Raw genomic sequence first — 23,848 nt, forward strand, 5'->3', positions numbered from 1 at the left:
TCCGTGAGAGGGAAAGAAACTGCCTGTGCCGTATATTGTCAGGATCTCAGTGTGGCTTATTTCTATTAAAAAAAATGAAATTTGCACAGTAGTATTTTTTATTGAATTATACTGCTATATATGTTAAATAGCGACAAAGCAAACGTCAAATGCTACTACAGTTTTTTGTAGGGGCAATATGTACCAAAAATAGGTCCCTTGTGGCACATATATGTCCGGTGCTAAGGTGAGGAATGAAGCGGCTTGCTCTGCTATTCCGCACTATAACAATATGTACAAACAACTGATACAAAACGTAGAGCAGATCTATTGAGAAAGGGAAAAGCAAAAATAAAACACACATTTTGAATCGGTTATGCGGTGTTCATGCTATGTTCCCCAGTTTATACACTGAACGTTTTCATAGGGCCCTATAAACCCGTTTACTGCCAAAGGACACTGTTTTGGCATCCGTTGGATGAGGGTCTATAGGGCTCTATAAATACGCTATGCTGCGCTTTCCACAGAAAAACATGGCAGCCTATGCATGACTTTATGGCATATGTTGTGGCTTTACGTATGGCACAAACGGGAGATATCCAAGCCCTCACGCAGTGTGAATACAGCCATAAAGTGCCGTACACATTAAAAAAAAAAAAATAGCACATGCATCAACTGTATAAGCCAAACATGCTGTCAATTAAACCTAATAGCCTGGCTGCAGGACATATTCTATAAATGGTGCCACTCACAACTAAACTGACCACATCTGGTAACGATCTTGGTCCACTTGGGAGATTTAGACAAAACATAAAATCTCATTGCACATAAGGGATTTCATTCTGCCAAAAAACTGGACGATGCGGCCTCCTTATAAGTGCCCACAGGGGTAATTCTCTTATGTTCCTACCATCCTGAAGTGTAATCTGCCTTGTTCTGTGGTTATATCGAAACGTAATCACAGCATAACTAGACAGAATTTTTTATTCAGGTGTCTAGAAAATCTGGACGACAACCGCTGTCGGAGCTGTAATGGTGGCCGTAATGGTCACTCCGCTTCCCAAAGACAAATGGAACAGCCAAATAGATTTTTAACAACTTACCAGAAGAGGACGGCTAAATAATTTTTGGTTTTAGGCGGAAATGTTTTTAAGCTTTAATTTAATCTATGGAAAAATACTTAGTCTGCATTCAGGGAAATCTGTATTCATGTTTCATTGGTCTGCTGTGCCTAGAGCATCTGCAAAGCATGTTAATGTTTATTACACCCCAGCCTGCTTCTTGCAGGTGGGTTGGCTGGTCGCCCCTTTGTGAGTAAAAATGTACCAACGTAGAACAGCCCTATAATTCCATATCACCTGGTATAGCCTGTAGGCAAAAGTCTGCAGCCAGTGCCACAAAACATTACATTTTATTGCTTTATATACACACAGTTTTTTGGGGTTTTTTTTGCGACTTTTTGTTTTTATTTCTTCTATAAAAAGCAGTGCAACAAAGTATCATCACTATGGAGACATACCTTTGCACTTGTTTGTAGTCTTATCCAGGATCGCTTTGGTGGAAACAATCTTGCCATATCTAAAGAAACAAAATAAAGTCAAATTATTAATCTTGTGAAACATCAGTGATTACATATAATATGAGGTTAGGATGATGATACGTGACCACAGAACAAAACATGAGCATTTCTGCCGTGTGACAAGATTTCCCAATCCTACATTAACATGCATGTTGGGCTTAGATAAAGATGCACTTTAATTCTATGGAGATGAGGGGTTTCCTTGGATCTATGCCGCCGCTTATCTAAGCGAATCTCCACCAGACAAGAAAAATCAACTTTTTCCAATAAAAGAATGAGGAACGCCTAACCAAAAATAGCTACATAGCAGAAGACCCCTATATAGCAAAAGGCTATGGATAAAGCCGGCAATACGCGTGGGCTTTTCATACCCACATGGAGCCACGAGTATACTGGACTATTTGTCAGATGCTTTACTTTTGTACCTATTTGATACTTTGATATTTGCCCGGGTTGTTTCCATTTATATGCATTGCCTTTATTATATTCTTTTTCTCACGTTAGGTTAGTTGGGGTAAGAGGCGTATCCTATGGTTCATTATATATTTTTTTTTTCTCCTCTAACCCAACCAGGGTTTAGGACTGGGGTCATGGACATGTTTGTGCAGCTTTAATTCTTTTAAATGTGTTTTTTTGTACTATATGAGGTTGTATAATAAAGATATTAAATTTATTATACACTCTCCCCCAAAAAATGTATAACAATTTTGACATATGGGGTCCAGCACTATTTTTTGCATAAATAAGGGCCAGAATCAAACAATAGCCAAAGAAAATAACATTTAAGCAGTAGCTACACGGTGACATTTGGTCGCAAGCAAGTTGAAGTAGAAATCCCTAGATTATCATAGCCGCGACCTTAGTGTTTCTTTATGGGAAACGTAGTCTCAGGGACCTTGCAACCATTGCCAAATGTCTGACCATTTCTGACTTTTATGTCGCAAGGTCACCCGCAACCTTATTTGCGAAAAATTGAGGTTGCACTTTTGTAATCCCAGGACTTTTCCCACAACTTGCATGTGGACATGTGTAAATCAGACTTTGTGACACGATTGTAAGGTCTCAGAGACCTTGTTTACCCTATTGATATACTAGGGTTATGTAAAGGTAATACTAGGATTTGACCGCAACTCCAATGTGGCGGTGTAGCCCGACCTGAAACCAAGAAATGTAATTTAGAATATAACTGCACTATTCGCTTTCCCTCACCGATTAATTTTGGCTTATATAAAACAATCACAGCTTCCTCAGGAACCAAAACAGACCCAAAAGCAAAAATGCAATTTGTTCTGGTACAGAGAAGTGTCCGACACATCATTAAATGGTTAACTATGTGAACAATGTCTTTTGTAGGTTTCATTTCCTCTTATTACCCATCCTCAGCAAGATAGGAGTTTGTGAGAAGGCCCGGCCCTACATTCCACGGCATGACGCCCAACCCACGTCCGCTGCTTCACTCTGGATTATATCACTGACAGGAACATGGCTTGTACACTGCTGTACTTGTCCACACTCCGGATAATCCTGAGAAACCAATAGTGATTGTTTGCTTTAAATATAATGACAATAAGAGAAGCTAATCGTACTGTTTACATTGTTCTGGTATCTGCCCTTTCAATTAAACTATGAAAGCATCGCATTTCTTTCTTCCGTAAAGGACGCCATGAAGGTAAAGATTGCAGGGTCTGGGGGAGGGGGGATAATGGAGGACAGTAAAAAAGCGACAACCACTGCTGAACCAGAAATGTGCTCATAGCAGATGTCCCCTCCCCCACATAAAGCCTGAAAGAAACACAGTTCTTAAGGTGCCCATACTCATTAGGCTTTGTTCACATATCTGTCAGGGCTCTACTCTGATGTTCCGTCTGTGCTTTCAGTCAGAATAGAGCCCTAACTGAAACAAGCGGAAACCATAGGTTTCCGAGTCCATCACCATTGATTTCAATGGTGACGGATCCAGTGCCAATGGTTTCAGTTTGTCTCAGTTGTGCAAGGGTTCCGTTGCTTTGACGCAATGAATACTGTAGTCGACTGCGATATTGCTTCCATCAAAACAAAAGAACCCTTGCACAACTGAGACAAACTGAAACCATTTGCACTGGATCCGTCACCATTGAAATCAATGGTGATGGAAACGGAAACCTATGGTTTCCGTTTGTTTCAGTCAGGGTCTCATTCTGACGGGAAGCTCCGACGGAACATCAGAACGGGACCCTGACGCAGATGTGAACGAAGCCGAAGGTGAACGTCGGCTGAACCTACTGACTATCTAATGTGTATGGCGCTGTCCTGACTCTCCCCCAATGGCTGTTGTCGAGGAAAAGAAGGATCACGCATTATGGAATTTAACGTGCCCGATCCTTTGTTCTTACACAAGATAATTCACTGCAAAAGGTGCCTGGCACCAGCATAAACCACTCTGCCCATTGAGCACACAGAAACGGTCATGTGCATGGGGGGGGGGGGGTCGCGATAGTCTTTTGTCCGACAATTTCCTGAACTTCCAGTGCATTTCAGTAACCAGAATTTGCCAAACTGCTAGTTTGGTGGGCCCATGTAACCATCCTTGTCTCCGAACCTGCCGAATTAATTAGCTAGAGCATCATATTAGTTGAAATAATGGTTTTATTCAAAGCCTAGGTTTACTTGGTAGATATTTGCTTTATTGGCATGTCCCCTTTTGGACAATAAATTGCCATAATATTAGTTAAAATGTAAAAATTATTTTAAATACTTGACTTATGTTGTACGGATTGTGAGTTGATATTTTATTCTTCATTCAAGCCCGAGGCAACACATGTGAACAAAGCCTTAGTCTATGTATGCAGGACGTTGTGTTTGTCAGCAAACAGCGTGGTCCATGTAGTCACAGTGTCTCAAGGGCTGAGCAACTGTGGCGCAAAATCCATTAGATTTGACGAGAGGAAAAGCACTGCATGTAGCACTATTCTTCCCGTCACAACGTCGGAGACCGCAATGAGATTCCAACGGACCCCATTGTAAGTCACGGCTTCCGTTATAAACAGAAGCCACAACGCAGATGTGAACAGAGCCTAAATCAGCACACAGAGACTATGCTACAAAAGTTAAAACACTTAGGCCTCATGCACAAGACCGTAGTGGTGTGCACGGACGTGATTTGCGGCTCGGACTGCCGCGGAGTGTCACTGGCGGGCCGTGCACATTTCTTTCACATTGCATTCATTTCTATAAACCTGGACCGCAAAACACGGCTGTAATAAGATATGTCCTATCTTTTCGCGGTCCAGGCTCCCGGGCAACCATGGTCGTGTGCATCGGCCCATAGAAATGAATGGGACTGCAATTCACCTGAAGGATTTGCGGGTAAATTGTGGCCGCAAAAACACGTTCGTGTGCATGGGGCCTTAAACCATTTGCTCATTTAATTTAATCCAACATACATGTGACTTTAAATATTCTGGATTATGAGATGGCCATAGAACAGTATATAACACTTATTTGCAAAGAACCTTCTGTCCAAAAGAAGCTGCTAACACAGTATATGCTCCAAACATCCCCTAATTTACTCTGCCATCTGATCATGGCCTTATAAGATTTCTGATCATCATGCAGTTCTGTAATAGAAAAAAGTGCCGGACTATTGGAATTTCTGGACTATTGGATGTCAAATTAAAAGGAATTCTGCTGTACTATTTCAATTGAGGAAAAGCTAGTATTTAAGCATGACCACCACTCCGATTGCAGTTTGCAGGGCACCGCAGCTGGATTCATGGATTGCCAGGCACACCTGCCTTCTGTTTCCAGGCCACAAAGACCAACAAGATAACACACACAGGAAAAAGCCACCTTTTCCTTCCTCCAGGGATAACATTACAGCAACAACACCAAGCCCCTGCAGTAAAAACACAACATAATGAATGCATCGGGGCCAATCACAGACGCCGTATCAGCAGCCATTTTCACTGAAAGCGTGCGTACTGTATAAAGGATCATGTAGACGGCACCATGGAGGCTGTACAGGGTGTCAGCCTCTCTGCCCTCCCCAATTGCCTTTTCCCAGAAACGAGTGCAGCTACTTATTAACAGAAAGTATATGTTCTCTATACAAGCATGACCTTCACTTGCAGTGGGCAGCGAGAGTAAGGGTATGTGCACACAACCTATTTTCAGGCATAATGGAGGCGTTTTACGCCTCGAATTACGCCTGAAAAGATGGCTCCAGTACGTCGGCCAACATCTGCCCGTTGCTTGCAATGGGTCTTACGATGTTCTGTGCCGACGACCTGTCATTTTACGCGTCACCGTCAAAAGACGGCGCGTAAAATTACGCCTGCGTCAAAGAAGTGCAGGACACTTCTTGGGACGTAATTGGAGACGTTTTTCATTGACTCCAATGAAAACCAGCTCCAATTACTTCCGTAAAAGACGCCGCTAAAAACACATGCACTTGTAAAAACGTCTGAAATTCAGGAGCTGTTTTCTCCTGAAAACAGCTCCGTAATTTCAGACGGATTTGGCGTTGTCGTGTGAACATACCCTTAGGGTAATGCAGATCCCTCACCCAAGTATAAGGACAATATGGTACCGAACAGTTATGACGCATAGACCTTACCATCACAAGAAAAGCAGTAACAAAGTAAGAAAAAACCTCCTGCACACATCTATTTTATGAATGACAAATACAAAAAATAAAATAAAATACATCACGGTTTAAAAGATCCGGGCCCTATCCGATATGCTCCGTGAACAACTTTTCAAGACTTGTCCAGTACATATTTTATCCTTGGGCTGTTTTAGTAGGTTCTCTTCTGGTCATATGCACAAATTCTTATTTTTGATCTCCCCTCAGGCAGGAAACGTGACAGATTTGTTTACATTACATCTAAGAGCCGTATATATTACCATCAATGGCATCTGTGCGCTGCAAATTCTAGGAAATGACAGAAATTGTGTCAAGGTGAAGACACAATAGAGATAGAATTTTAAATATGCACGCAAAATATCTCTGCGAAAATGGAGCCTAAGTTTAAAGCGTACCTCCACTTGTACGGATCAGACAGAATAGGTGCGAGAATTAGTTGGGAAGCCCACCAAGCACTAGAATGAAGGTGCCCATAGTGCCCTTCCAAAAAAGTTTGTCAGAAGGACTGAGGAGTTGGAGAGTCAAAATCACTTTTGGGTAAAGTCGGTAGAAATGGAACGACTACAACTCCGTCTTAAAAATATGAAATATTATATATTAGTATTGTATCATTTATTAAACGTATAGTGAGTTGCATACTTAGGCTAAGTTCACACAGGGTCTTTTGCCGAGTTTTTTGACGCGGAAACCGCGTCGCAAAACTCGGCAGAAACGGCCCGAGAACGCCTCCCATTGATTTCAATGGGAGGCGTCGGCGTCTTTTTCCCGCGAGCAGTAAAACTGCCTCGCGGGAAAAAGAAGCGACATGCCCTATCTTCGGGCGCTTCCGCCTCCGACCTCCCATTGACTTCAATGGGAGGCAGGAGAAAGCGTGTTTTATGCCCGCGGCGCTCAATGGCCGCGGGCGAAAAACGGCGCCATAATTGCTGTTCACACGGAGTATTTTGGGGGAGGAATATCTGCCTCAATATTCCGTTTGGAACTTTGAGGCAGATATTCCTCCCCCAAAATACTCCGTGTGAACATAGCCTTACAGTAATTTTAAAAAGTTTGTTGATCCTAACTTGTATTCCAATAAATATATTTTACGTTCTCTCCCAGCAACCTGATTATTTACATAGTTATTATTTTTATTATACATGAGTCATTTATAAAGGCGTCGGAGCCGGACAGTGGAAATATAGAGGAGTCAGAGTAAGAAGTTTGGCTTACCAACTCCACAGCCCTGGTCATCAGTTGTATCCAGCTCAGGGAAGAAAATAAACAAAAAACTGCCCCTTATATACAGAATTCACAGATCTGTCACCCAAAAGGGCATGGTGTTTAGAAGAGTGCCTTGGGCCCCTTCCTTGCAGGGATTAGTGGTGTTCCCTGCTGATGGACACCCCTTTCCCAGGGCCAGGGGTAACGTACAGTATTTTCCCATAAATCTCTATAGCAGCCATTGCAATATGTGATGTGAACTAGGCCTTATCCACACGAGTGGGTCCAATTTGCGGCTGCCAAAAAAATTGCCTTTTTTTTATGCATATGCGTCAGTGTGGTTTCTGTGTGTCATCTGTTTTTCTTGTCCGTGTTTCTCTCCTGCAAGCACTCACTGATTTTTCCTTTTTCGCTGCATTTCTTCTGTCACTGATGTGTGAAAAACGGACAGCGGACTGATGTCGTCCGTATTTTTCCACATACCAATAGACTTAAATGGGCAAATTTGATCCGCAAAAATGGACCATAATAGGACATGCGGTGAGTTTCATGCAACGGACACACACACTGGGAAAACACGGATGTGTGAATAGCCCCATTGAATTTCATTGCACAGTGTGCTGTCCGTTATTTGTACAAGGACGAGAGTAAGGCCAATAACATGAGATTTTTGTCAGAAAACACATAGACTAGGTCTAAAGAGACAGCCTGACTTTGGGGAAACCAGTATTTAGACAAGTGGTATTTTAACCTGGTCAATTCCATGTGATAAGCAGTGCCAGAGGGCTCTGGAAGCCACTTATCTGTCTTCTTACATAGAAATAACATGTGTGTTCAGCTGAGCTGTTTGGGGCAGGAGAAGGCTGAACAATCGTTCAACCGAAAACTCTTATGGTTACGGGCAGCTTCAAAAACATCAGCAATAACACAGGGAGGATTTAACGCTTGGTTCCTGTTCTCAGTACAAGTTTGTTTGTCTTGCTTCTTACACCACAGTTAGAGACAATACTACAAAAGGCAAACACCCATATGACTCTCCTAAGGGCAATGTTGCTTGGCAAGCGCAGATAATTAAGAAATACTATTTTGCTGTCATCTTAATGGGGCCCGCCCAATGGACCTCCAAGTAGCTGAACACTTCTCCTTATAAATGTATTGGTAAGGGAGCGTGCTTTGTAATTAAGTGGTTAAACTAGACAAAAAAAAATCCTGGAATAAAACCATAAAAAATAAAAAATAAATGCAGGCGTGGAAAAATACAGCAGTGACTCCAAATTTGTACTGATCACCACAAGAGAATGTTTTCACTCAAGTTTTTCCTAGAACAGGAAACCGGCTGAGGCCTACGTATTTGTAAGTGGGATGAGTAATATAATCAGATGTGCATACCCTTAAACGGGGAGGAAGGGGGGCAATGAACACGGATAATGAGAAGCAGAAAATGGATGTTAGAACAACCACAAATGTCTTCTAATCAAAGCAAATGAATTTATAAGTAAATTTATTTTTAAGAGCATCTCCCAGCGTCATCCGGATAGCCGGACGGGGCCCTCATGTTGACTTCAGCATGACGTGCCTGCATAAGCTCACAGTGTGGTTAGGCCTCGTTCACATCTGCGTTGAAGGCTCCCTTATAGCCCTCCATTGCATAAGGGATCCGGCAAAGCATGCAGCACTAATGTTTCAGGTAAAAACACAGACACCCCAGACGGAAACTTGAAGGAAGTCAATGGGTTCTGTCGGACGCCGGTGGTGTACGACATGCAACGGAACCACCGCTAACGGAGCACAACAATGGAAAGCCGAACGCAGGTGGGAACTCAGCCTTCGGCCTCATGCACACAGTTTTTACTGTCCGCAAATACGAATCTGCAAACACAGATGTGCATCCGTAGCTATCCGTAATTGCGGAAGCGCCCATAGACTTCTATGGGCGAGTCTGTGCCACAATTGCAGATAAGAATAGCACATGTTCTATATTTTGCGGATCATTTCTACAGCCCGGACACACATCTGTAAATAAACGGAAAGGTGCCCATGGCCAACAGAAATGAATGGGTCCGCAACTTCATCCGTAATTACGGATGGAAACTACCGTTGTGTGCATGGTGCCTTAATCATTCGATCCCTAGAATATGAGATCGAGGTGCTATATAATGGGTATAACTTTATGTGCCAACAGCTTATTTTGCTAAGCATAAAAAAATCTGCCTCCAAATCCCTTCAGATTTTTTGAGGAAGATATTGAAATACAAGCGGTTTTTTATTTAATTAAGGAAAGGCATAAAAACGGTGTTCCAAACGAACGACATGCTTTTTTTCTGCCTTCCATGGATTTCAATGGAGGTTCAGAAGTAGAAACCGCTGTAACATAGGGCATGAAGCTTTGGGGTTTTTTTCCTGCGAGTGGTCAACAAACACCAAAGGAAAAAAAGACCTCTATTGAAATCTATGGAAGAAGATTTGGGGCGTTCTTTTTGTGTGGATCCCGATGCAGTTTCTGCTTTAAAATCAGTGCAAAACAAGGATGTGTGAACTGGGTTTCAGTGTACACCGCTAAATATCTAAAAAAAAAACCAATACGGCAATAAGAGATAAAGAGCCTGATTGGAGTGAGTATCGTAGATCTGCGTTGCCCCTTACTGGGCCAAGACATCCCCTCAGATGAATGAGTACAGGCAGTCGGAAGGAGCAATCACTTGAGCCCAGCTCGCCCGATAAGAAGTGCTGGGATTGCCTACGCCGTGGTGATTCGTGAATCGAACCTGTTGGATCTTTGTTTCCTCCCAACCGGACAATCCCTATACTACATATCCTCAAGTCAGAGGGAAAACATTTTCATCCACCCCCCCCCCCCCACATCCCTTCTAACTTCTGAGTCCACACACTTTTCCTAAGACTCCCGGAATCACTGCAGAAATCCAAGAGATCTCCCTGATGCTCAGAAATAGAAAGTTAATGGTTTGAAAGAATTCATGAATTCCCGGTGCTAAATTTAACAGTCTGAACAATCAGTGGGTGCCTTCTGCAACCACACCCATAACCGTACAAAGATGCCAGGCTCGAGAGCACGGGAGGGAGCGTGGAGTGAAAGTGAAGGGTGTTTGTGCTCTCTGGTGCAATGAATGTTGGACACAAGAAGTGCATTGTTCCTGAACCCAACGCGTCTCCATGTACAATATCCTTCATTAGGAAACATTTGTGCCATTCTTGCATGTAACCGCTGCTGGGAGGAGGAAGGGCTGTGTAGCCTCTCTGTCTCTTGTGCTAGACAGTAAACAGGCTGACTCCTTTGCTCTCAAGTACAAACAGTAAAGAACATCTGAGCATGTAAGCAAGTCATTTAGAGAACATAAAATGTGGAATAATGTAAATGCCACCTGCTCCATGGCAATTAAAATAGAAAAAAAAAAAAAAAAAAGGTTTTCAAAATAGACCCTTTTCCGCTATGAAATGTGGTGAAAGAGTTTTGGAAAGAAGCATAAAACCGCATTTGCACTTAGTAGCGCAGGCCAGCTGATGAATGCATTGATAACAATAGAGAGAGTCCGAGAGATACACGAATGATGCCATGTTATAAGTAGAAGGAGATCAAAATTAGATATATATATAAAAAAAAATTATTATAGATCTCTTTTTTTATATGTGTGTGTATATATATATATATATATATATATATATATATATATACATACACACACATACACACACCGCATTCCAAATTATTATGCAAATGTTATTTTTCGCTGATTTTCCTAAATAGTCGATGCAAATGAGTCAGTATAATCTTCAAGCCATCAACCGTTGGAGTATAAAACTTAACAGGCCAAGTTACATGTTAACATAGGACCCCTTCTTTGATATCACCTTCACAATTCTTGCATCCATTGAATTTGTGAGTATTTGGACAGTTTCTGCTTGAATATCTTTGCAAGATGTCAGAATAGCCTCCCAGAGCTTCTGTTTTGATGTGAACTGCCTCCCACCCTCATAGATATTTTGCTTGAGGATGCTCCAAAGGTTCTCAATAGGGTTGAGGTCAGGGAAACATGGGGGCCACACCATGAGTTTCTCTCCTTTTATGCCCATAGCAGCCAATGACACAGAGGTATTCTTTGCAGCATGAGATGGTGCATTGTCATGCATGAAGATAATTTTCTTCTTCTTTTTGTACCACGGAAGAAAGTGGTCAGTCATAAACTCTACGTACTTTGCAGAGGTCATTTTCACACCTTCAGGGATCCTAAAGGGGCCTACCAGCTCTCTCCCCAGGATTCCAGCCCAAAACATAACTCCGCCACCTCCTTGCTGGCGTCGCAGCCTTGTTGGGACATGGTGGCCATTCACAAACCATCCACTACTCCATCCATCTGGACCATCCAGGGTTGCACGGCACTCATCAGTGAACAACACGGTTTGAAAATTAGTCTTCATGTATTTCTGAGCCCACTGCAATAGTTTCTGCTTCTGAGCATTGTTTAGGGGTGGCCAAATAATAGCTTTATGCACACTTGCAAACCTCTGGAGGATCCTACACCTTGACATTCGCTGGACTCCAGAGGCACCAGCGGCTTCAAATACCTGTTTGCTGCTTTGCAATGGCATTTTAGCAGCTGCTCTCCTAATCCTATTAATTTGTCTGGCAGAAACCTTCCTCATTATGCCTTTATCTGAACGAACCCATCTGTGCTCTGAATCAGCCACAAATCTTTTCTCAGTACGATGATCACGCTTAAGTTTTCTAGAAATATCTAATGTTTTCATACCTTATATTGCACTATTTCACGCTTTTCGGCAGCAGAGAGATCCTTTTTCTTTCCCATATTGCTTGAAACCTGTGGCCTGCTTAATAATGTGGAACGTCCTTCTTAAGTAGTTTTCCTTTGATTGGGCACACCTGGCTAATTATCACAGGTGTCTAAGATTGATTACAATGATCCAAAGAGCCCTAAGACACAATACCATCCATGAGTTTAATGAAAAATCTAATAATTAAATGTTTTTGACACAAATCCAATGTGCATAATAATTTGGAACACTGTGTATATAAAAAGATCTATAATAAAACATATGTATATATATATATATATATAATTGATCATAGATCTCTCTATATATGTGTGTGTATGTGTATATATATATAAAAAGAGAGATCTATAATAAAATATATATATATTTCATTATAGATCTTTATATATATATATATACACATACATACATACACACACACACACACACACACACATATATATATACATATACACACACGCACACACACACGTCGAGTCACATTATTATGACCACCAGCTAATAAGATCCAGACTAACCGCCGTGAGAATGCATGGACAGCAGCTAGACGGGCTGGGAGTGACTCAATAAGGTGCTGGTCGGTTGTCTCCGGTATCTGGCGCCATGCTGACTGCAGTGTATCCCACATTTGCTGGATCATCCGTCTGCTTCGGGGCCTCATACGCAGTAGGGTTCGCTGAACTGTTGTCTTAGACACATGTCTGGTAGCCCCCTGGTTGATTTTCACGGTGAGCTGCTCCACTGTAGCGGGTCGTTCGGCCCTTGTGCACCTTCGTAGCAGACATTCACCTCTCACATTAATGGCACGTAGTGCTACGCAGTTTCCACATTGGTTATTCCCAATGGTGCCCTTTGTCCATTCACGATACACTTTCACCACAGCAGCACGCGAGCAATTCACAAACTGCGCTGTGTGAGAAATACTGCCACCCGGGCCCAAAGCCAACAACATCCCTTTTTGCAACTCTGATAAATCGCCCCTTTTTCCCATGGCAACAACGAGTGATATGTGTTCAGACAGCATATTGCCCGCCTTGTATACCCACCAAGCCAGTCCACCACACATCACTTCCTTCAGGGGCTACACGGTGTGTGTGTGTGTGTGTGTGTGTGTGTGTGTGTGTGTGTGTGTGTGTGTATCTTCTCATATAATGTCTACGTATGTGGTTTCTATGTTTTTTTGTACAGTTATCTCTTTTAAAGAGGTCCCTAGGATATGTTATCAATGTATGATCGTTGTTGGTCCGACTACTGAGACGACCAAAAAATTCCAACGATGAAGCTAAGCCCCATTCACTTCACTGGGACTAAGCTGCAATACTAGACAACAACCACAAAGGGGCTGTGGCACTCGCTCTCACTGTTGTCGGCCATAAGAAGCCCATTTTACTTTGCGCAAATGACTTTTAACCAAAAGACAGTCGGTCAAAATCTGGACCTGTCCTATTGGCTTCGTTTATTGATTGATTGGCAACTAAATGGACACTATAATAAGGGTTAGAAAACCTACAGCATCCCTTACAATTCTAATACTCCAGTATATAAAGAGAATATATCTAAGTGCACCATATATAAATATATCTTCATTACATATAATTCATCACAGCAGGAAAAAAAAGAATGAAAAAAACACCTAATAAATAATTAATGGCCAATGTAAGGGGCAGTTTCCTGTGTAATTAAAGAGGACCTGTTACTTGGTCATAAGTTGAACTGGTTAAGCTGACCTGAATAGAACGGTCTCCCTGATTCCATTGCCGTTTTACTTTTTTTCCTGAATCCCCCCCCCATTCCAGAGATATGGCCCACTGTTGCGTTGGCTCCCTATAGTCAACAGGGAGTCAAACCACAATAGATAAGGATTACCCACCACACCCCATATTGGACTCCTATAACACACTGTCCAGCACCCCAACGCGCATTTCGCAACAGCTTCGATTCCTAAAGCATCTACTGTGTGGACCGGAAGTCAGTCTCTCTATTCATTCTTAAGAGAGCCTCGAAGAAAGTTTTATAGAAATAAATAGAAACAGACTTCCGGTCCAGACAACAAACTCTGTAGGATTTGGTGAGTCAGAGCGGGAGTCCGACGGAATGACAAAGCAGAGGCTGAAAATAGCAGATGTAGCGCTCGGTAAGTATTTTTAACCGCATCATCCGTTAAGCAATTGCATTTACAAACGGGGTGAAAACTATTTTTGCGAGTGCTTCTTTAAAGGCTATGTACACCTTTGAAATAGTTTTGTTGTTTAATTTTTTTAAATAAAATTGTCCATCAGTGTGATTGGTTCAACTTCCCAATTACATATTATCAAAAATGTTTTTACTTTTTGAGATAGAGCTGCTTTGTATTCTGTATATGGAGCAGCTGCATCTTGCGCTGAATCCTGTATCCGTCAGGTCAGCGGCACTGACGGGTTCAGTGACAGCAAGACAGACACGCAGGATCGAGCGGTTAACGATCACATCTAAGTAACTTCGATGTGATCAATTACAGGTGGATCCTGCAAGTCAGACACGCAGGACCCGCTTTCACTGATTCAGTCAGTGCCGTTGACCTGACGCATACAGGATTCAGCGCAAGATACAACTGTTCTGTATACAGAATTCAAAGCAGCTGTATCTCAAAAAGTAAAAATAATTTTTAATAAAAACAAATTCTAAAGTTGCACCAAACACTGACATTTTTATTCAAAAAAAGGAAAAGAAAAATCACTTTCAAGAGGTTAACGTTTTGTAGTATTTGCTTCCCCTAACGGCTATGTAAGAGAGAAAATGTAAAAGGAAAACTAAATCTAAAAATAAATGATAAAAGTAAACAGGAGATAAACTTGCAAACAGTGTTTGTCATGGTCAGGGTGGGGCTTAGCACAGTGGGTGGGGCTTAGCACCGTGGGTGGGGCTTGGGTGTCCTATTGCAGACAGAGCAGTGGGGCAGGGCTCCTGCTAGAGCCATTTGCCTTACAGTTAGACACAGGTATGTGAGGAGAAGGAGGAGAACAACTGATCTCCAGGAATTCATATAGAAGATTTCATTATATATTTCCCACAGACAGTTTTCATTGCAATGCGAGATGGAACAGGATTAAGGAGACGAGGATATTAATTCATTTTGCGGATAGGTGGAGGATAGGCTTTTAATGTTTTAGTCATGGAAAACCACTCTAAATTGAGGAAAGCCTATTTTTATTTTTTTCTAAATTTTAGTATTCCTTTAAAGAGGCTCTGTCACCAGATTTTGCAACCCCTATCTGCTATTGCAGCAGATAGGCGCTGCAATGTAGATTACAGTAACGGTTTTATTTTTAAAAAACGAGCATTTTTGGCCAAGTTATGACCATTTTTGTAGTTATGCAAATGAGGCTTGCAAAAGTATAACTGGGCGTGTTGAAAAGTAAAAGTCCAAGTGGGCGTGTATTATGTGTGTACATCGGGGCGTTTTTAATACTTTTACTAGCTGGGCGCTCTGAAGAGAAGTAACATCCACTTCTCTTCACAACGCCCAGCTTGTGACAGTGCAGATCTGTGACGTCACTCACAGGTCCTGCATCGTGACGGCCACATCGGCACCAGAGGCTTCAGTTGATTCTGCAGCAGCATCAGCGTTTGCAGGTAAGTCGATGTAGCTACTTACCTGCAAACGCTGATGCTGCTGCAGAATCAACTGTAGCCTCTGGTGTCGATGTGTCCTCGCTCGTCTGACACGATGCAGGACCTGTGAGTGACGTCACAGCGTGATCTCTGGAGAACACGGCTGTGTCTGCACTGCCAGAAGCTGGGCGTTGTGAAGAGAAGTGGATGATACTTCTATACACAACGCCCAGCTAGTAAAAGTAGTAAACACGCCCCGATGTACGCACATAATACACACCCACTTGGACTTTTACTTTTAAACACACCCACTTGGACTTTTGCAAGCCTCATTTGCATAACTAAAAAAATGGTCATAACTTGGCCAAAAATGCTCGTTTTTTAAAAATAAAAACGTTACTGTAATCTACATTGCAGCGCCGATCTGCTGCAATAGCAGATAGGGGCTGCAAAATCTGGTGACAGAGCCTCTTTAAGTGTCGGTCTATCAGAAATGCTATCAGATGCCAGACTAATGGAATTTTATAGCACAAGAATCAACTTTATTTCTTGCTTTTCTACATAATGCATAGTGCATCAAGTAACAATAATATCAATTTGAAATCAGGGTGAATTTCCCATTTTCCGAGCTAGACCATGTTTTAGGAAACGGCTCATTCACCAGAATTTCAAAGAAAATGACATCCAACCACTACAGAAAGAGAAAAGGACATTCTGCAGCTGGTGACAGCAGAGTAAATTAGCTATTTAATTTCTTTTAACGCGATCACATTGAAAGGGTTACAGAACATTGCCAGTACCAAAGCTCTTTGTCAATCAAACACAAACACTGCAAAATAGGCCTATTCAAGCCTCGAGTGTGTATTTAGTGAGCCACCGAAGTGTACACATTTAACACACTGAATGGCTTGAATGACACAAATGTGTCAGCTAGCCGTACAATGAATAACAAAAGGCGTTCAATACCCTGAACATGGACAACAAACTGTACAATTGCACATCTATAGAATGCTTTGTGTAGCGGGTCTGCGGCTCATTACATATTGGAACTGTTTAATCCACGAGTGCCAGGGCTGCTCTTTTTGGTATTCTGGTAAAATGTAGACAAAGCTGGCATCGGAGACGGAAAAAAAAAAGAAATGGTTGTCGCAATCAAATTACGTCCTAATGCTTCATTTTTGGTATGAGCGTCAGAGACATATCAGGACGGAAAATGTTTTTATTTTAAGGATAAAAAAAAATCATCAGCATGAGACCTCATGCACATGGCCATATTACAGCTCTGTTTTATATGGAGCGGTTATAGGGCAACTATAGATGTGCATGAGGCCTTTATGTATCTCCAATGAATTCGGTTCGGAACCAGCAGGTAAAATATTATGGCATGTTGTATTGCAAGCTTATTACAGAGGTATTCTGCCCTAAAAACATTGATTTCCGGTGGAAAATATCCCCGACGGAGCATCGTATGGTGGCACACTGAGCACGGGACGCTGTGTGACACCGTACAGCCTCCTGCATGAGGCCTTAGAAAAAAAATTGGCTGCTATAATGCGTTTTTCTGACATGCTCACCCTTTGGTATGATGTAACAATAAAAGTGATCAAGCTCTTTGCTCTTCGCCGTTAATGGGTCGCTCTCAGCCCAACTTACCATAAGCAACGAAACTAGACAGGGGTGCCTTTTGTCACCCCTATTATATATCTGGGTCATGCAATGCCTAGCTAGGGTCCTACGGACCAATGATCCCATTCAGGGGGTGAGGATGAGTGACTCTGTATGTAAATCTCATGACCAGACGGACTATCAGCTCACTAAGGGATCAGATTACAACTTCCCATAGAAGTCTATGGAGAGGGGAGGGTGGAGGATAGAGTGAGGGAGACGCTGAGAGACACACAGAGACGCTGCTGCTGATTCTGCTTCCTGGTAAGTGTTATATCTCAACACAGTACAGGATTCACAATACGGAATCACAGCTACACTGCTCACTACTGCTGTATAAGGTCTTCCATGCTGCAGCAGCTTCTATATATATGTGATAGATATAGGAGAGCAAGATTCTCCTCTTCTATGTGTGCAGTGTATAGACAACATGATAGTGTGTGGAGCCTAACTGCTATCTCAGAGACAACGGAGCATTAGAGATAGAGCCTGCAGAGGGGAAAACTGCTAAATAATGCAGAACACAAGTCATATAATGGCTAGAAATCGTGTTATTCCTCATGTACACACATATGATCTCTGTTCACACTTGCGTCACAATTTCCATTTTTACATGAGCCACGACAGATCTGTTATGATCCATCATGATCAATTAGAGCCTTAGTCTGAAAAGTCACCTGAAAGGTTACCTATGATTTAAGTGAGCAGATTCCAAATTTGCACATCTTGGAATGCGTCAAGCTAAGGATATTATTTAGGCTCAACTTTTTCTAATGGAGGACATTAAGTGCTCATTCAGACTAGCGTGTTCCTCGTCTATGTGCTGTCCGTTAAAATAGCGGACAGCACACAAACCTATGCATTTCAATGGGGCTATTCAGACATGCGTTAGTTTTCATGCAGCGAGTGTCCGTTGCATGAAACTCACTGCATCTCCTATATTGCTGCGTTTTTGCGGACGTGGTCGCCCATTGAAGTGTATGAGTGCGTGAAAAACACGGACAGCACACGGACCACATCCGTGTGCTGTCCGGGTTTCACACATCAGTTGCTGAGAAATGCAGAGAAAAAGAAAGAAGTGCTTGCACGGATGTGAAAAACGGATGCCATACGCAACGCACACTGATGGCACACGGACATGAAATTCAGGAAATACGCTCAGTTTTTTTGCGCATGCAAAACGGACACGCTCGTGTGAATGGAGCCTAACTTAGATATTTCTAATACGGTAGTATTTGAAATCCTCACAATATTCAAGATTTCTGCTTGCTGTCATTGAATGTTTATACCCAGAGGCTGAAAATCTGTATACAACTAATATCCCTCAGAGTGTTTGCTACAACTGTACCCAGTTTAGGCATTAGCTTCTCGTCATATAAGGATTATGTTTTATCTACATAAAACTTGTCATAATACATAATATCGAAAACTGTATTTTCAATACCTCTTGCCGGTGACAGATTCTCTAACACGTTCTGAATTTATGGTGGCAGGTGACGTTTAAACAAAGAAGGGAGAGACTGAATGACAAACTACATGAATGAATTAATGAATGACTTAAATAAACTTGGTAAAAAACAACATGTCCTCCTTTCGTCATTTGTAGGCAGAATCACAATTGTGTGTCATGTATACTCCCATTTCTTTAGTATATCTGATTACTCTAATTAGAAATCTTGTGCTCCAGGTTATTTATGTTCCCATCTTCCTTCCACGCAGGTTTTATGCCTGGGCTGTGAATCATCGAGAGTAAAATTAAATTTAGAACACTGCTTGCTTTCGGATGGCAGTGCACAAAGCAAACATAGGGTTTTGCACAGACATAATTTATCTGCTAACAAAGCCTCCTGCCTGGTGTTTTAAGGTGTATATTTGACCACGATATTGATGCACCGAGAAGGTAAGGTGGAGGAAGGGACAAGAAACATTGTTTTTGTATAATTTGTAGACTTTAGAATAAAAAAAAAAAAATAGAAAGGTTTCTAGCTCTAAAATATACTGCAATGCACAGAATTCTCTTCCTGAACAGCAAAGAATCATGGGAATAACTATTAAGGGATTGTCTGCCCTCTAGAACCAAATTTCAAATAATACCCCATTAGATAATTCTGAGTGAATAGACCCCGTATCGGACCCATACTAGACTATTAGCCAGAGGAGAGATCAGCTAAAAATATATCTCTCCCACACTGGAGGACCCACTCAATGATTGTCCATCGTGAAGTCTTTATTACTTTATTTCCCCTCTGGTGGCGCTGTAGGGAAACCATATTTAAAGAGTAACTGCAATTTCATTAAACTTTGGTATGAGACATATCAGAATCTTGAATCGGTGGGGGTCCGGGTGTTGAGACTCCAGCTAAGCGCGCTGCATCTTCGGCACTACTCATCAGTGACGGGGCTCACAAAGACGTTATGCAAGATGACTTCAGCCCAACAGTGAGCGTCATTCACCTCCAAAAATGCAGAGCGCTCAGCTGGGCTCTTCTGCATCTTTATCTCAGCAATGATGAGGGTCTAAGTAGGGGACCCCACTGATCCAAACTTCTGATATATCTCTATGACATATCAAAAGTTTGATGAAAATGCAGTTACTCTTTAAGGGTCAGTTCCCACTGAGTTTTTTCGCACTGATTTTGATGCGGAAACCGTGCCAAAAGACGGCCGAAATCACCGGAAATAACAGCAGCCGGTTTCCGCCTCTGACCTCCCATTGAAATCAAAGGGAGGCAGAAAAAGCCTGCAGCACTAGTTTGAGCGTTTTTCGCAGCATTTTTTGCTGTGGTACTTGCATTAGCGTCAATGGCCGAGGGTGAAAAACATGGGGAAAAAAAACAAAACACAGCCAGCAGATCAAATTCTGCCTCCAGATTTTTCTGCCTGCAAAAAAACTCAGTGTGAACAGGGCCTAATAATAATAATAAATGATTATGATGAAGCACCGGATGGAAAATCTGCAGTTGCATCTACTTTTTTTTAATTTATTTATTTTTTAAAGGGTCATAGAGTCCGTGTATTCATTTCCTAGCCTAGTCTTTGTACACCAGTTACATAATAGATTTTCTTTTTCCTATGGTTTTAAACAAATGGGTGCTTCTGATAAGAAAATCAATATCTTCACTTTAAATAATGCAACAAAGATCCTGGTTGTCCACTAAAGGCATAAAGTCATAAATAATATATGAGGATAATAGCCAGAGACCGGAGGAGTTGGGGGTGTTAGGGTCTTCCATTAATAACTAAGTACAGGCACTCGTGGGGGTAGCGTGGGTAAAGAACAGTTTCGGCAGATACAGATGAATTTAATTGTCCCTGAAGAAACATTACTAAATGTCATTGACTATCACAGTGGTAATTTAGAGCCTTTTATTCTAACAATATTTACTCAAGCCGCTCAATCATTAAGACAGGGGGAGAGGGTGACGGTGCTATAAAAACACACACAAGTGGGTATACTCCACATACCGCAACCTGCGGGCATATTTCTTTTGTAAAGCTCTTCAAAAACCCCTTGGCTAAAGGAATAGGACAAAAGCTAGAGGTTTAACTCTAGTCCGACTCTGCTATGGGCAACTCAATTCCAGATGTAATAATTACATATTGAAAGAACCTGATTTATTCCTATGAGCTAAGACTCTGTTCACACTCCCATCCAGAGCCTCCGCTAGGGGGGTTCCATCACTTTTGACGGCAAGAAAAGGGTAGCGTGCAAGGCTATTCTTGATGTTAAAATGGAGAAGAGAATAAAAAAAAAATGGACAAGATCACTGTCGCGGCTCCCAGAAGTATACGGATCATCAGGAGTATTTCAAATTTTCTTTATTTCAGATGCATAAGTGACACATTTCAGGTTTGTACCAACCCCCAAAACACGTAGTTTTTTTGCTCCTAAAATCAAGAAAAATTGAAATACTCCTGACGATTCGTGGACTTATGTGGGCAACAATCTCCATTTTTTTTTTCTTCTCCATGGATGACTCCTCTCAAACAAGACCCGGGGCAGGGACGGACTAGCCACAGATCCTTTACTAACCTATTATAAGGCAGCATCTGTGGAAGTAGTGCCCATCAGAACACCACCGATAGGTGAGCATATACATTCACTCAGCGCCAGCTCTTGTTCTTTGCTTTCTTTTGGTAAATATATTAAAAGATGGACAGATGTTACACAGTCTCTTTCCCACTGATATCTGCTGTAATTTAGTCTTAATTTCCAGCCACAAGTCTTCAGAATGATATATGACAAAATCACAGTGAAACTGCGCAAATGTATTATGCAAATGTCTCAGTATGGAGGAGACATGAACTTAGACAGCAAACATTACCACAGAGAGACCTTTATTCCTATAATATAGTGAAATCCAATAATCAGGCAAGACTTTTGTTGCATTATGAAGATTCAATGCTCCATCCTAAAACAGCACAATGGTCTGCAGGGGTAATTATATCTCTAATTGTATTACTTTCAACCAGCAGCTGTCCTAGTTTAATCCAATTAAATGACTATCTTCTACCCACTGCAGTGATAAAGCAACATGCAAAAAACATAAACCCAAGCACAGTATTGGCTATGAGACGACTTTATTGGAAAACAGAATATACAACAATATTGTATCACAATAACTGATCACACAACAGAATCCGTAGACAAATCCCATTCAAAACAAACAATTCGCATTAAGTACGGAGATGTCAGAAAATTTAGGTAAGAACTAGCTGAACCCTTGTGTCTTACAACATGGAAGGAGTTGTTGCACGACATTCACATTTCATAATCAAGCATGATATGTCACCATGTGTGCAAGTCAATGCAATATTGATACAACAGCCACCAAGACACTGGAGTTACCGGCCGCTGTTGTGTGGTCTAACACAGTTGCGCCAAAGTGGCACTCAAGAAAAGTGGACAGTAGTGCAGTTCCATAGATTTCTATGGAGAATAAGAAACTGCACATCTCAAAGTCACAACCTTCAATTCAAGTCGCTGCATACGGTGACCCACCTCTGATCTTATACAGGAGCTCAGATATTCCAACTCTACTAAATATGTGCATTACCAAGATAACGTGTCCAAAATAACGAATAATAGGTGTTTGTACTTGTGGATCTACTTTAAAGCTCCAAATTTCCTGCGTAAAATGATAAAACTCTGGCTGCCTGTAGTCACCACTAGGGGGAGCTTAGGGGCTTACTGCATACTCCTTATACATTGAACTCCATAATAAAGCTGTATATAGTTATAGGCCCTAAAGCCCGCAATAAACACGCATCTGAACTGCTAAAAACCTCCGATGCTGTTCATTTGTTGATTATATTTTGTATCAAGATCTGGCAGAGATCTGCTAACAATTAAAACTAGTAATTCTGATAGTATAATCATAAAAGTTAGCTAGAGATGTATGATAACATTGGAATGAACTAATTATGTTGCAAAAAGGATCTTTGCATAGTCTAGAGTGGGACATTTTCAGTGTTTTTTTGTGAAATGCTACAATTGGGGTTGGGGGGGGGGGGGGTTAAGAATAATTTTTAATTAAATCCAATACATTTTTGGACAATTTTATTTGCTCTCAAGATGATTTGATCATCACAATAAAAGATAATTGTTCAGCTAAACCCTGGTTGGAATGGCAGAATAATATTGCCACTTTAAAACTAAGCAACTCAAAAGGAAGTCGGGAACATTAAGCAGGGAGTTTCGTAACCTTTACAGTGAAGAATCCACTCTAAACAGTCTCATGAATACACCTGAAAGACCAAAAGACAAATGTAACAGTATGAGAGATTGACAGCCGTTTTTTTTGTCTCGAACAAAAGCATAATAAAAAGTGTAGCGGGACGGCGGTGAGGGAGGCAGTGAATGTGCGGGTCAGAGCTGGCATTTTATTCAGCTGAGCAAACAGGCGATGAATAGGGAAGCTTTGCAGCAACACTGGATCAGACAAGCGCTACATGGTCAGGTCACCAGCACTGGCCCCTGGGGGGGGGGGGGGGGGGCTTCAATATACTATTCCAGCAGAACATCTGCTGGCCTAAGTAAATAGGGTGAAGGCTCGGGAATTCTCAAGATGTCCCATATAGAAGAGACTAAGCTATTTGTAGAGGAGCATATAGTGCAATGTTCCTTTGTAGAGTTAGTTTCTTAATATTCCAAGGGCCATCATTACAAGTTATGACAACAAAAATTGTTAAATATTTAAGAGATTCTCATTGTAATTATTAATTTCTATCAGCAGATGGTCCTTATGTTTCACTCACATTTAGGGCTTTCAGGGCTTCCCAGTAGAAGGGCCTTCAGCACTTCCAATTCCAGCGAGGACAGATTGGAAGAAGGTAGTTGGTATTCATCATAGATTTATGGTTTTTAATAAGCAAGGTGGAAACCAACACCATGAAAA

General features: G+C 41.6%; 1 protein-coding gene across 6 annotated transcripts in view; it reads right to left on the reverse strand.

The window, feature by feature from the left end:
• Positions 1-23,848, reverse strand: part of RBMS1 (RNA binding motif single stranded interacting protein 1) — a 250,638-nt gene that overhangs the window by 54,216 nt on the left and 172,574 nt on the right. For all 6 annotated transcript variants that reach the window (XM_075829361.1, XM_075829357.1, XM_075829359.1 and 3 more), the window contains one exon: positions 1,499-1,557. In XM_075829361.1, coding sequence (XP_075685476.1) covers positions 1,499-1,557 — 59 coding nt within the window. The remainder of the gene's footprint in view (positions 1-1,498; positions 1,558-23,848) is intronic.

Source organism: Rhinoderma darwinii, chromosome 6 (assembly GCF_050947455.1).
Source record: "Rhinoderma darwinii isolate aRhiDar2 chromosome 6, aRhiDar2.hap1, whole genome shotgun sequence".
Classification (NCBI taxonomy): Eukaryota; Metazoa; Chordata; class Amphibia; order Anura; family Rhinodermatidae; genus Rhinoderma; species Rhinoderma darwinii.